Source organism: Pantherophis guttatus, chromosome 5 (assembly GCF_059756535.1).
Source record: "Pantherophis guttatus breed Tessera chromosome 5, ASM5975653v1, whole genome shotgun sequence".
Classification (NCBI taxonomy): Eukaryota; Metazoa; Chordata; class Lepidosauria; order Squamata; family Colubridae; genus Pantherophis; species Pantherophis guttatus.
In genome coordinates this window covers 65475737-65488242 of record NC_142067.1, presented here as the reverse complement: position 1 = coordinate 65488242, position 12506 = coordinate 65475737, and the positions used below count along the sequence as shown (strand labels likewise).

The following is a 12506-nucleotide window of genomic DNA, read 5'->3' as shown; positions in this document are numbered from 1 at the left end:
GAGAGAGAGAGAGAGAGAGAGAGAGAGAGAGAGAGAGAGAGAGAAGGGGGGAGGGAGGGAGGGAGGGAGAGCGAGGTCAATAACTGACTGCACAGAATCTGAAAATTTATCTGTATATACATATAATATTTGATATTGAAGCACAACTTAATCTGAGGATGTAAACATAAAAATAACCCAAATAATAGGCAAGTGGCAACATTTGAAAAATTTTAAAATATTTACTGTAACTTTTGTGCAATAAAATAACGTTTTTGTATATATCATGTTTATAGAACAATTTAACAAGAGAAGTAAAGCACTGCAGGAAATTATGTAGCCTATAATTCTTCACACAAAGAATGAATGCAACATGAAATTATGTATTGCCTGACCTGGGTACAGGAAATTGCTCTAAAGTTCAATGACTGTTTAGTGGGCATTTATTCCACAATTCATAAGAACAAGTAGCCTTAAAATTATACAAAGAAAGGAGGGTTACAGCTAGACAAATCTACTAGTACATTATCTATCCTTTAACAATATTGCCTTTAAACAGATATACTGATTTACTGAAAAATGAAGTCTCCATGTGTCTTACTCAAATATAGAGCATCTTTTCCTAACTGATATTCTGGTGAAATAGATAGAACTTAAAATGAACTTAACTTTTGTGTTTTTTAAATATATATTTATATATTTATTTGAAATAAATCTTTGAGAAGAATATGTTCATAATTTTTTTCTTTGAGATTTAACTGCAGCTGAGAAGGTAAAAAGATACATCGGCTCTATTTATACTTCACTGATTCAAATTTCACAAAATTTTCTTCTTTACAAAAATAAAAATAAAGAGCGGTTTCTTTTCTTTCAAATTGAAATGAGGATGGTGGGAAGAGACAAAAAACTTTTTTGGCACAATATTATTCTAAACTGAATTTGTCTTTCACTTGACCTGAAACCTTAATCAGGAAATCTGAACAGGCTAAATTACTGTTAAAAAGCAAGGCAGATGAATTTAGTTTTTAAGTTTCTTTTTGTGTGTCTTTTTAAAATTCTGTTTACCATACATAAGTAAAGTTTCTTAATCTTTATTACTTGTATCTATATTCTTCTTCATTTAATATTGCTACCAAAACAATTGTTACCAATCTGCCTTCCATTGAGGACCTGTATACTGCACAAATCAAAAAGAGGGCTGTGAAAATATTTACTGACCTCTCACATCCTGGACATAAACTGTTTCTACTCCTACCCTCAAAACGACGCTATAGAGCACTGCACACCAGAACAACTAGACACAAAACAGTTTTTTTCCAAATGCCATCACTCTGCTAAGCAAATAATTCCCTCAACACTGTCAAAATATTTACTAAGTCTGCACTACTATTAATCTTCTCATTGTTCCCATCACCCATCTCCTCCCACTTATGACTATATGACTGTAACTTTGTTGCTTGTATCCTTATGATTTATATTGATATTGTTCCTGATTGCTTATTTGTACCCTATGACTATCATTAAGTGTTGTACCTTATGATTCTTGACGAATGTATCTTTTCTTTTTATGTACACTGAGAGCATAGGCAGCAAAGACAAATTCCTTGTGTGTCCAATCACACTTGACCAATAAAAAATTCTATTCTATTCTATTCTATTCTATTCTATTCTATTCTATTCTATTCTATTCTATTCTATTCTATTTTATTCTCTTAACAGAATGTAGATTTAGAGTACCTGCTATTTTCTACTTGACATATTGAGGCTGTTTACTACATCCCAAGACTTTTATCAAATGAGTTATGAGGTAGGAATCCACAAAAGGATAGCCTTTGTTTCTGTAAGTTAGAAAAAACTATGGCGAAGTTGGCAAAGTTCTCCACTTACAACCATTCATTTAGTGACCATTCAAAGTTGCAATAACACTAAAAATAGTGACTTACGACTGTTGTAGCATCTCATTGTCATGTGATTAAAATTCAGATATTTGGTATGCATTTATGACAGTTGCAATATGCCAGGTCATGTGATCACCTTTTGCAATCTTCTGACAAGCAAATCAATGGGGAAGGCAGATTCATTTGACAACTGTGTTACTAACTTAATAACTACAGTGATTCACTTGACAACTGTGGCAAGAAAGATTCTAAAATGGGACAAAATTCGCTTAACAACTATCTTTCTTGGCATTGGAAGTTTTGGATTCATTGCGGTTGTAAGTGGAGGGCTACTGTGCAGGTAAAACATAAAATGTGTAAAAACTGCTTTTAGTTTGTTTAAAAAGTACACAAAAAGCGGTGATTATGAAACATCTGAATCAAGTCTGTTTTGCTCTCACCCACCAGATTTCTCTTTCCCAAACATTCTGTTGTCACACATATGAGTAACTACTCTAACTTTGAATTCTGAAGTACCAGTATCATATTTACAGTATATTCAAGATTTTGGTTCTCAAGTCCCTTTGTGTGTTGCCTCCCCTGTCCTTGACTCAGAAAAAACAGTTGCAACCAGCCCACCTTCTACTGCAGATCTGTACATTGCATGAAGCAGAAAGAGGCTGAGAAGATATCTACAGACCCCTCACATAAACTGTTTCAATTTCTCCTCTCAGAACACTGCTATAGGGCATTGCATGCCAAAACAACTAGACACAAAAATAGTTTTTTCCATTGCCATCACTCTGCTGAACACCTACTGTATTTTTCGGTCTATAAGACACACCTAGCTTTTGGGGAGAAAAACAAGACAAAAAACTGCCTCTGCTTCCCAGCATCCATCTGGTATTCATTTGGCCCATTCACCACGGCCTGTTTGCCACAGTCCATTCGCTGCTGCTGCTGCCTGTTCGCCGCAGCCCATTCGCTGCAGCCCATTCACCGTGGCCTGTTCGGTGGCACCCGTTCACCACCGCCCATTCACCATGGCCTGTTCACCAGCACCGCTATGACCCGTTCACCACTGTGGCCCATTCACCACCATGGCCTGTTCTAGAAAGCTGATTGGCGCTGCACCAACTCCCCTCCCCCCAATATTCACTGTATAAGACGCACAGACTTTTTTTGGGGGGGGAGGGAAATGCGTCTTATACTCCGAAAAATACGGCAACTCCCATAACACAGTCTTAGGCCTAAAGATATTTATCCATGTAGTAGGCTCTATATTATCCTTTTCATCTTTTCATCTTCCTCATCTTCTCATTTCTCATTTTCTCTCATCTTCTCATCTTTCCTACTACCTTTTCCTATTGGAAAAGGTAGTAGGAAAGATGGTATTGGTATCTCATATGATTGGTATCTCATATCATTATTATTTGTATCTTATAATTAATGATTGCAACTATGCTTTATGATCTATGACCTATCACTTTTGTTGTTTGTATGTACACTGAGAGCTTATATTATCGGAGACAAATTCCTTGTGTGTCCAATCTCACTTGGCCAATAAAAAATTATATTCTGTTCTGTTCTCTTGTGTTCTATTCTATTTTTAGCCTCTGCCTTCCACTGTCCACATATTGAACATGGATATCTGACCAAAGTTTTCCTGTCAGTCCACTTCTTCAATCCAGCCAAAGATCAATCCCATTGTTTCCAGCTAAATACAATTTTACCATATCATAATCAATACAACTGAAAAATTTTCATTAGACTGGCTTGAATTCGTATTATATGCATTGATTAGATCTTAGATTCATTTATGAAAAGTTGTTGGGATTATTGCAGAATGTCACTTGTTATGATCCAATAATCCCCATTCCTTATGTTACTGAAGAAAGCAAAGTTATATAAAATAATATGATGCTGCAAATTTCTTTTATGACTTAATAAGAATAGAAATCTTATTGTATCATCTTTTTGCAAAAGATAAAACACAATGTGAGTCAAGGTTACTATCTACTTGGTTCTAAATATAAATCTCATAAAATATTTAGTCTACTTATATTATCACTAGCAGTAAAAGCATCTTTTAAACTTTGGAAGTCCAATTAAAAAGTATTTAAAGGTGTAGGAGACATTAAAATTTTAACTGCTGCACAGCAGCAGTTCCAACAAAATAAATTATTTTGGTATACATTTCACTGAAGATTCCTCTATTTGTTAAAAATATGCTTTCAAGTAGTTTAATCATTTCAGAATAAAAAACAGCCCAAACATGAACAATCCAGGGAGATGTACAACATGTGCAAGAGATACGTAGTCTGAAACAATTATAAAAGAGTAGCTGCTAATTAGGAAAGAGCAAAGGGTAATAAAACAGTAAGAAATTAATAAAAAGGGGGGAGGAGAAAGCAAATTGGGTCAAAGAAAAAAATTATAAAGTTTGCTAGACAATCATGCTGTAGTGGTAGAAACTACAAGATATTTGGCAATTCTTTTTTGATATATCTGCCAGACTGCCATCTAAAAGGAAGAAGCTCATCTCTTCATCCAGTCTGTCATGACTGTACATCAGAAGCTTAATTATTAAGTCAGTATGATAGTCATTCATAGGTTCTTGTTGCCTTTGTTAAAATGACAAAACTAGCATTACAGCATCTCACTACTAGCTCCACCTTCCACATTAATCACTCTGTCTTATCCTGTTACTGTAATAGGGCACACAATACAACAAGGCATTGCCCAAGAACTGTTGAACAAAAACTTATTTCTATTTTCTCTAAGGAGTTTGGTCAAAGTCATATTTGAACTGGAGTCATTGGAAATCTTGCTTCTGAAACTGAGAAATGCAAAACATTAAATCAAGCAAGGATGAAGATTCACTAATGGAATTGGCAAAGTATATTTCCTAAGTATTCTCCTGAAGAATTCGCTCCCAAACAGACACATAGTATACCACAAAATGTTCAACATATTGTTTTAAATCTAACCAATCTCTTTTCTTAACTAAGCAAGATTGGATAATGAGATCAAAAGTCACAATATTTTATATCTGTCAAGATCCCTTAATTCTAAAAGAATATGCAGCTGTGTGTAAAATGAGATAATCTGATATTAGAACATTATTAGATAACTATAACTGGATGCACCATTTTACCTGCAGAGTCACATACTGTACCCTAGGAAAATTAATGAAGATTCCAATCTTATCATATAGTTGGAAGCCCATTGGAATACTTGGAGCAAGGCCCTTAAAACTGTAATCTGAACTGCTTCAAAGGTTTGTGTAACCAAACCATAACATGGTTGTACATTTTCTTATGAATGCTATGAGAGAGCAATTTTCTTTATAATGAGAAAACAAAGAATAGCTTTGAATCCTGAAGGACTGAGCAGTGATGGTCCTATGCTGTTCATTCTAAGGGACTGAATCTGTAAAAATAACTACTTAAATTGAAGATAGTACTATTGTTGTAATTGGTTATTCATTCTTCCTTCTTAATCATTAGATAAAAATTGTGACAAGATCTTGGATTAAATGTCAGCAGTTCAATGAAGGTATCAACTGTGGGCATTTTTAATATAGAAAGGAGTAGGATGAGAAGCTATGATTGAGGTATACAAAAAGATGCATGGTGTGGATAAAGTGGACAATGAAAAACTGTTTTCCCCTTTCCAGGATAATAGAGCCAATGGTCACCCAAAGAAACTGATTTTGGAGTTTGCTATCACAAGATGTAGTGCTAGCTTCTAGCTTGATTGGTTTCAAGGAAAGGTTGGACCAGTAAATGGATATCATGGGAGTTAATGGCTATAACCTTGTTGGCAGTGTAACTAACTATGAAGACCTTATGCTGGGAGACAAGTGGACTAGTTGTTAGACACTGTGAGAACAGATTGTTGGACCACTAGATAGACCAGGGGTCCAGTCCAGCAAAGCACTGTTTATATTCTCTCAAAATTATGCTGGAGCTTACTTAGTGTTAAAGATTTTCAGTGCAAAAAACCACAGGAAAAGTTCCTGCATCTCTTACTCCTATGTGTATATACTGTATTTATTCATTGGATCAAGAAATACAGTTATACCACTTTTCAAAAGTCAGCAACATAGTGCTCATGAATGTTATGGCATCTACCTGATGCTCCCTCAAATAATATAAAAATTACCAGAGTTTTCTAAATCTGATGAGCCATGTATAATAATCTTATATAGGAAGACTCTGGCAGACTTGGGCAAAATCTTGAGAGGTCTTGCTGAAATGAACTTTGGGCATTGGAGATGATGATGGTGATGATCCTGATGATGACAGGGATGATTTGCTCATGCCATTGCATGACATTTCACAATGATACTCAGGACTACAACTGCTGATCAGTACCTATATTCCTTAATTTACCAATAAAAGCCAAGTTATCATTGACTCTAGAGTTTTCTAACCTTGTTAGAGTTTTCTAACCAGGTTAGAGTTTTCTAACCTGATTTTCTTGACTAGAGATAATAGCAACCATTGGTATTACTTTTTTTCCTACTTTTTCCTCTTAACATTTTTTTAAGCTCATCAAGTAATTCCCTCTAGCTGATGATACAACTGCAGGTCAGGATACTTCATAACAGAACAACAGAGTTGGAAGAGACTTTGGAGGTCTTCTAGTCCAACCACCTGCTGAAGCAGAAAACCCTATACCATTTCAGACAAATGGTTGTCCAATCTCTTCTTAAAAGTGTTGGAGCACCTACAACTTTTGGAGGGGAGTTGTTCCACTCATTAATTATTTTAATTGTCAGGAAATTTCTCCTTAGTTCTAGGTTGGTTCTCTCCTTGATTAGTTTCAATCCATTGATTCTTGTCCTGTATTTTGGTGCTTTGGAGAATAGGTTGATCCCTTCTTCTTTCTGACAGCCCCTTGGATATTGGAACACTGCTATCATGTCACCCCTAATCCTTCTTTTAATTAAACTGACATACCCAATTCCTGCTACAGTTCTTCATGTTTTAGCCTCCAGTTCCCTAGTCATCTTTGTTGCTCTTTTCTGCACTCTTCCTGGAGTCTCAACATCTTTTTCCCAGGTGCTATATATCAGTCTCCCCCAGGGGTGGGTTCTACTTACCTTTACCACCAGTTCGCAAAGGGATTGTGCATCCGTGCTTGCTTCGCTTGGCACACACCTTGCTTCTGTGCATGTGCAGAAGCTCCTGCGCATGCACAGATCACTGATGACAGCATCCGGGGCAGTGGGCAGGGCCTCCCACCAGTTTTACTATTGGTTCTTGCGAACCGGTCCGAACCAGGGGCAACCCACCACTGGCCTCCCCCAACTTTTTGGCACCAGGGACTGGTTCCATGGAGAGAGGTTTTTCCATGGACATGAGGGGGCATGGTTTTGTGTGCTATCTGCATCATACAGATAGGGCTTCGCTTGTTTGCACTACCCGGTTTCTGGCATGCCACAGACCAGTGCCAGTCCATGGACCAGAGGTTGGGGACTCCTGCTATATATAGTCTTTACACCCAACTAGCAGTGAGAGGTTAAAAAAATTCAAAAAGCCATATTTAGTTACCTTTTGTGGACTAAAGAGTGTAAGCAATCTTACAAATGTTACATCATTATTTTTGTGCATGGTACAAAAATTGGGATTTTTTGCAATTGTACGTGTATTTTTCTATGCACATATACATAGTTGATCACATAAATGTTCAGAAATTAAAATGTCTTCACTTAAAAGAACAATTATCCTTCTGTAAAAAATGACCTATATTCTGAATTTAGGGTGATTTGTCTGTCCATCTATCTGTCATCTATCTATCTATCTATCTATCTATCTATCTATCTATCTATCTATCTATCTATCTATCTATCTTCTACTGTATATCTATCTATATCTATCTCTATATCATTAACAAAAACCAATAGTTTGGTAGTTCTTTGTTGGACTAGAAATGGAGAGATACCAAAATCTAATCCTACCTTAAATAAAGAAGCTGGCTGGACAAACTGGAGCTGTTGACTTTCCTTCAGTCCTGGACTGGGAAGCTGAGAAAAATCTACCTCACTAGACCAGCATTATAGATTACAGTCCATGGCCTTCAGCGCAGAAACCATCATACAGTATATTTCATACCATCAAATTGATTGATTTAGGCATGTATATGTGAATGTGTGTGTGTGTGTTTGTGCATTTGTATGTATGTGTGTGCGCACATACTCACATGCTATGCTCTAGAAAGCTTTAAAAAGAAATCTATAAAAATTAAAATTAAATATGGCAGTTGCTTTGTTGGTTTTTTTTTATATTAACTTTGTTATTCCTAGGTATTATATTTCAACCTTAACGAAATTCAATTTACATTCTTTAAGATTTTCACAGTAAGTGGGAAAGAGCAATGTAGAGTGACTACCAATATTTCACGTTCCACTATTTTAAAGAAATAATTGCTGCAATGATTAATCAAAAATAACTAAGATTTTTTTTATATACCACATTTAAAGTATTGATTAATATATGTTTGCACAGTACAACTTCTAAAAAATAAGGAATGTATTTCAAGAAATCTAAATGATGCATAAACATTGCATAATAACACACCAGCTAGCCCACTCCAAATAATAATGTATTATAAAAAGTTATACTATTTATTATTATTACTGCATATTTTATGCTGTCAGTTTAGTATACCATAGACTTTTTATATGTGTTTACACCAAAATAAACATTTCTTGGAAAGACCTTTAGTCTTGTAGTTATTCTTGGTACATCAAAGTTTGGATGGCTGATGTATAATATAAGACACTAAGAATCACTAAGAAATGTAGGATTCTGTACCATAGGATTTAACAGTGTTGTACAATTATGCTACCCAGACTACATTATGTACATTTTAAATGCTGCAAAAAAGAAAACGTACAGGCATTCAATTGTAACATAGGAATGGATCCTGTGGCCAATCTTACTGCTCTCAATTGCATCAAATCCTAATTAGTGATTTTTGTTTACAGTTATAGTTCATAGGTATCAACGGGCTGTTCTGAATTAAAAGATACAAATATTCCTACCTACCAGTGCCAGCTATAGGTCATTCTTACTCTCAGGAAAATAAACTATAACTGGTCTAACTAAATCATCTAAACTTCTAAAGCATATACACAATCACCTCTTCTGTATTAATAGAAATATATTGATGTGCAGTCTGTATTAAAAAAAACCCTGTAAGATCAGAGCATTACTTAGAGAACTTCAAACCTGAACAAAGACAATTTTGATTCAAAACAATGGATCTGCCCTCTCTGTGAGCAATCAGGGCTTCAAGTTTAATTAAAAGAGGATTTTTTTTTCCCAATTAAACCTTTGATATGCTTTAGCAGGCTCTAGTGCATTCCTATCCTTGATAATGTCCCTTGTGCTGCTGTTTTTCAAGAGAAAACAAAGCAAATATTTTAAGGTAGTGCCCTGTGCTTTTGGTTGGTTCATTCTGTTTTTCCAGTCACAATATTGTTTGCTTCTGTGCCTTAGTTAAAAAGCATTTTCACAGAAAATCTCTGCTCCTTTCCAGCATATCTAATTGTTATACAACTTACAATGTCTTCCTGGAAAGAGGTTTGATATGCAATATAGGCTTTGCAGGAAGGGGAATGAGAAAATAGAAGATGTAATAATGAAGAATAAGCATCAATGTAAACTAACCTAATGAAGCATAATGGACCTGAACCATTACTCACCAAGCACAATAAGACTCTTTACCAATACATACACAGGATTTACTGTCCTTGAAGGGTGAGCATATGCGTATATGCATGTGGATCTGAGCAGATTCACAGAGTGCAGAGCACTATCAAAGCCTGACTTTCAGCCAAAATACAATGAACAGTTTTATTCAATTAGCTTCAACATTCATTCCTAATAACTTGTAAACCCTAGGATACATTAAAAACAAAATAAAAATAAGTACACTCATTCCACAATATAATTTAAGAGAATTTCAGAGTCTGAAAAATTGGAATGTGCCCATAATTGTATCTACTACCCATAGCAACCACCTTCAGTTCTTCAGCTAAAAAGGTGGATGATTATCAGAAGCAGCTAGGAAATGTTTAACACTCTTATTAATCACTATTTAACTTTTACTAATTTATTTAAAGGTAAGAAAAGAATATGGGGGATGGAAAAGGAATGCTAGATTTGAAACTCAGTCCTCCCCACACACACACACACATTTGCAACCAATTCTTTTGAAAAATTTTGTGCAATCAAGGGGATATTATTTAGGAGAGAAAGAAATGGGGCAAAGAAACCCTGTTGCTAAGGAGATGTCTGGGCTAACATTCCTACATAAATTTCAGTGTTGGGGTAGGCTAGGGCAAGAGAGTGAGGGAGAGAGAGAGAAGAAAGAAAAGAAAAAAAAACCTTTCATACAAAGTTGGCTCCCCAGTAACTGTACAAGGTAATACCTCTTTCAAATATATGTATATTCTTAAGGACCCAATAGAAAGACACCTCAGACCAAATGTTTCAGGCACTAATGACAGGTATAAACAAAAGAAAATGACTCCCAATATAGTTTCCAAGCAAAGTTCTTTAGAACAATGCAAAGAATTTCCATATGTACCAGAACAAAATGTAAGATACACATTTGGACCAATAGGAAACCCATATTTTATTGCATAATGATGTGGTTTGAAATACAATGAGACCTAAGGATAATTCATGAGTTAAACTTACTAAATATGGGTTACAATTTAACTTCTAAATATTTCCAAAAATTATGAAAATTGTAATATACAGTGGAAAATTAAAAACAACCCAAACTACTGTTTTACGGACTGAACAAACCATGTACTTGGTTGAAGGGAAGAAGAAATCAACCTTCCCCTTTGAAACGGCAGAGATTTTACACTGGGACAGATCCCCTACTTCTCCCCCCACCCATGGATGCCCTGGAGAAAATACTATAAGAGAAATACCGATCAGCCAACAAAGATAGAGACAGACAGACAGACACAGATGCACACACACATACACACACACACACAGAGAGAAAATACTGAGAAATGAGGCATAGAAGAGGTCATACATGGACAGAAAAAAACTATCAAATGTGACTTTATGTTGGCTACATAAAGAAGCTGAATGCCAAAACTTTGCCATCAGTTGGTTTAGGGATTGTTAAACAGGTGCTAGGTACAAACATTGACCTGAATTGAAACAACAGCCAAATATTGTTTCAACCACCTGCACACTTGATCAGACAGGATTCATACTCAATCCATAATTAAATATGCAAATGAAGTATCTCAAATGATCACCTGATATAAAGGACTTGCAAACTTTATTCTTCTCCTCCAAATCTCTCCAACATTTTTATTTCTGAGACAAAGAGAATATGCTATATTATTAGATTATATGGTATATTAAATCTATTAAAGCAGATGTTTTCCAAAAGCATCCTTTTTTTAAAAAAATGTGGGTTTTTCCCCTTTCACTTGGGGCTACAAAGATGGGAGAACTGCTGAAAAAATAGGAAGAAGATGGAAAGCCTAAATCCAGAAGGAAGCACTAGAGGATTAGAATAGAAAATTGAGTTTAGGGAAGTTGGTTAGGAAGTAAGGTAAGAGTGTTTAATAATACTTAAACAAAAATAAAGTAATTGCATCATTAAATAAAGGGCGGATACTATGTAGAATCTGGGACGAGAGAAGAATTCTTCGAATCCCAAGACTTCAGCCATAATGTCAAGAAAGGTGTGTTCGTGTCAAAGTCAGACCTAATTCTAAAGTGGCTGCCCAATGAAGAAGGTCTTGCCAAACAGGCGATGCTGCGCCGGTAATTTGCAAGGCTGGCAACCGAGCGCTGGAGCCGAATGGCGGGGTAAAGAGGAAGCTTGCAGAGGGTCATAACAGCCAGCGGAGCTATGGAAGCCCATTCGAGCAGGGGAAAGCTTGGGCGTGCGCTAAAAGGTGGGAGGAACAGCTCCTTGGGAAGAAAGAGATTGCGAGAAGAGCGCGTGGGTGGGGGATCATTCCTGGGGGAAGACAAGCGCAGAGGTAAGGATTAGAGGCAAAAGCGAAGAAGGGAGGGGAAGAAGAAAACGAAGATGCTGGGGTGGGGCTACGGGGCTATGAGCAGCGGCAGCAGGAAAGGTGACCGTGGCCAGGCGTCGGAGGGGGAGCGCTGCTGCATTGGGTGGGGTCCGAAAGAAGGCTAGAGCTTGGGGTGCCGGAGGGGAAGAATGGGGAAACACCCAAAGCAGTCTGGACTTAACGGGGTCTCTCTCACCGCTGTTCAAGGTAGTTTTGCAGCGCCAGGTCTCCGGGTTGCCGAGTTTGTTGCAGGACTCCCAGAGGGACAGATAAGACTGGTGATCGGCCGTCACCCAGGCCGGGCTCAGTACGGCTCCCAGATCCAGGCACAATGCCAGGAAGATGCATACCAGCCCCACCAGCTTGAGCGGGGTCAACACTGAGACGCGCACCTCCTCCACGCCACTGCCGGTTGAAGCCATGGGCAAACGATTTGGGGAGCCTGGCGCCCTACTGGAGCCAGAGGAAAGAGGGCGGCTTCTCCTCCACCAGCTCCAGGCGATCAGGTGCGGCGACGGTGGCGGCAGAAAAGGAGGTGGCCTCTTTCTCTAGTCGCTACTTCGCGGATCGCGCCG

General features: G+C 37.2%; 1 protein-coding gene across 1 annotated transcript in view; it reads right to left on the bottom strand.

Annotated features, from left to right (window-relative positions):
* Positions 1 to 12495, bottom strand: part of TMEM47 (transmembrane protein 47) — a 61494-nt gene extending 48999 nt beyond the window's left edge. The window contains exon 1 of the mRNA XM_034423790.3: positions 12128 to 12495. Within this exon, the coding sequence (XP_034279681.1) occupies positions 12128 to 12353 (226 nt within the window). The 5' untranslated portion in view covers positions 12354 to 12495. The remainder of the gene's footprint in view (positions 1 to 12127) is intronic.
* Between the last annotated feature and the right edge of the window lie 11 nt (positions 12496 to 12506).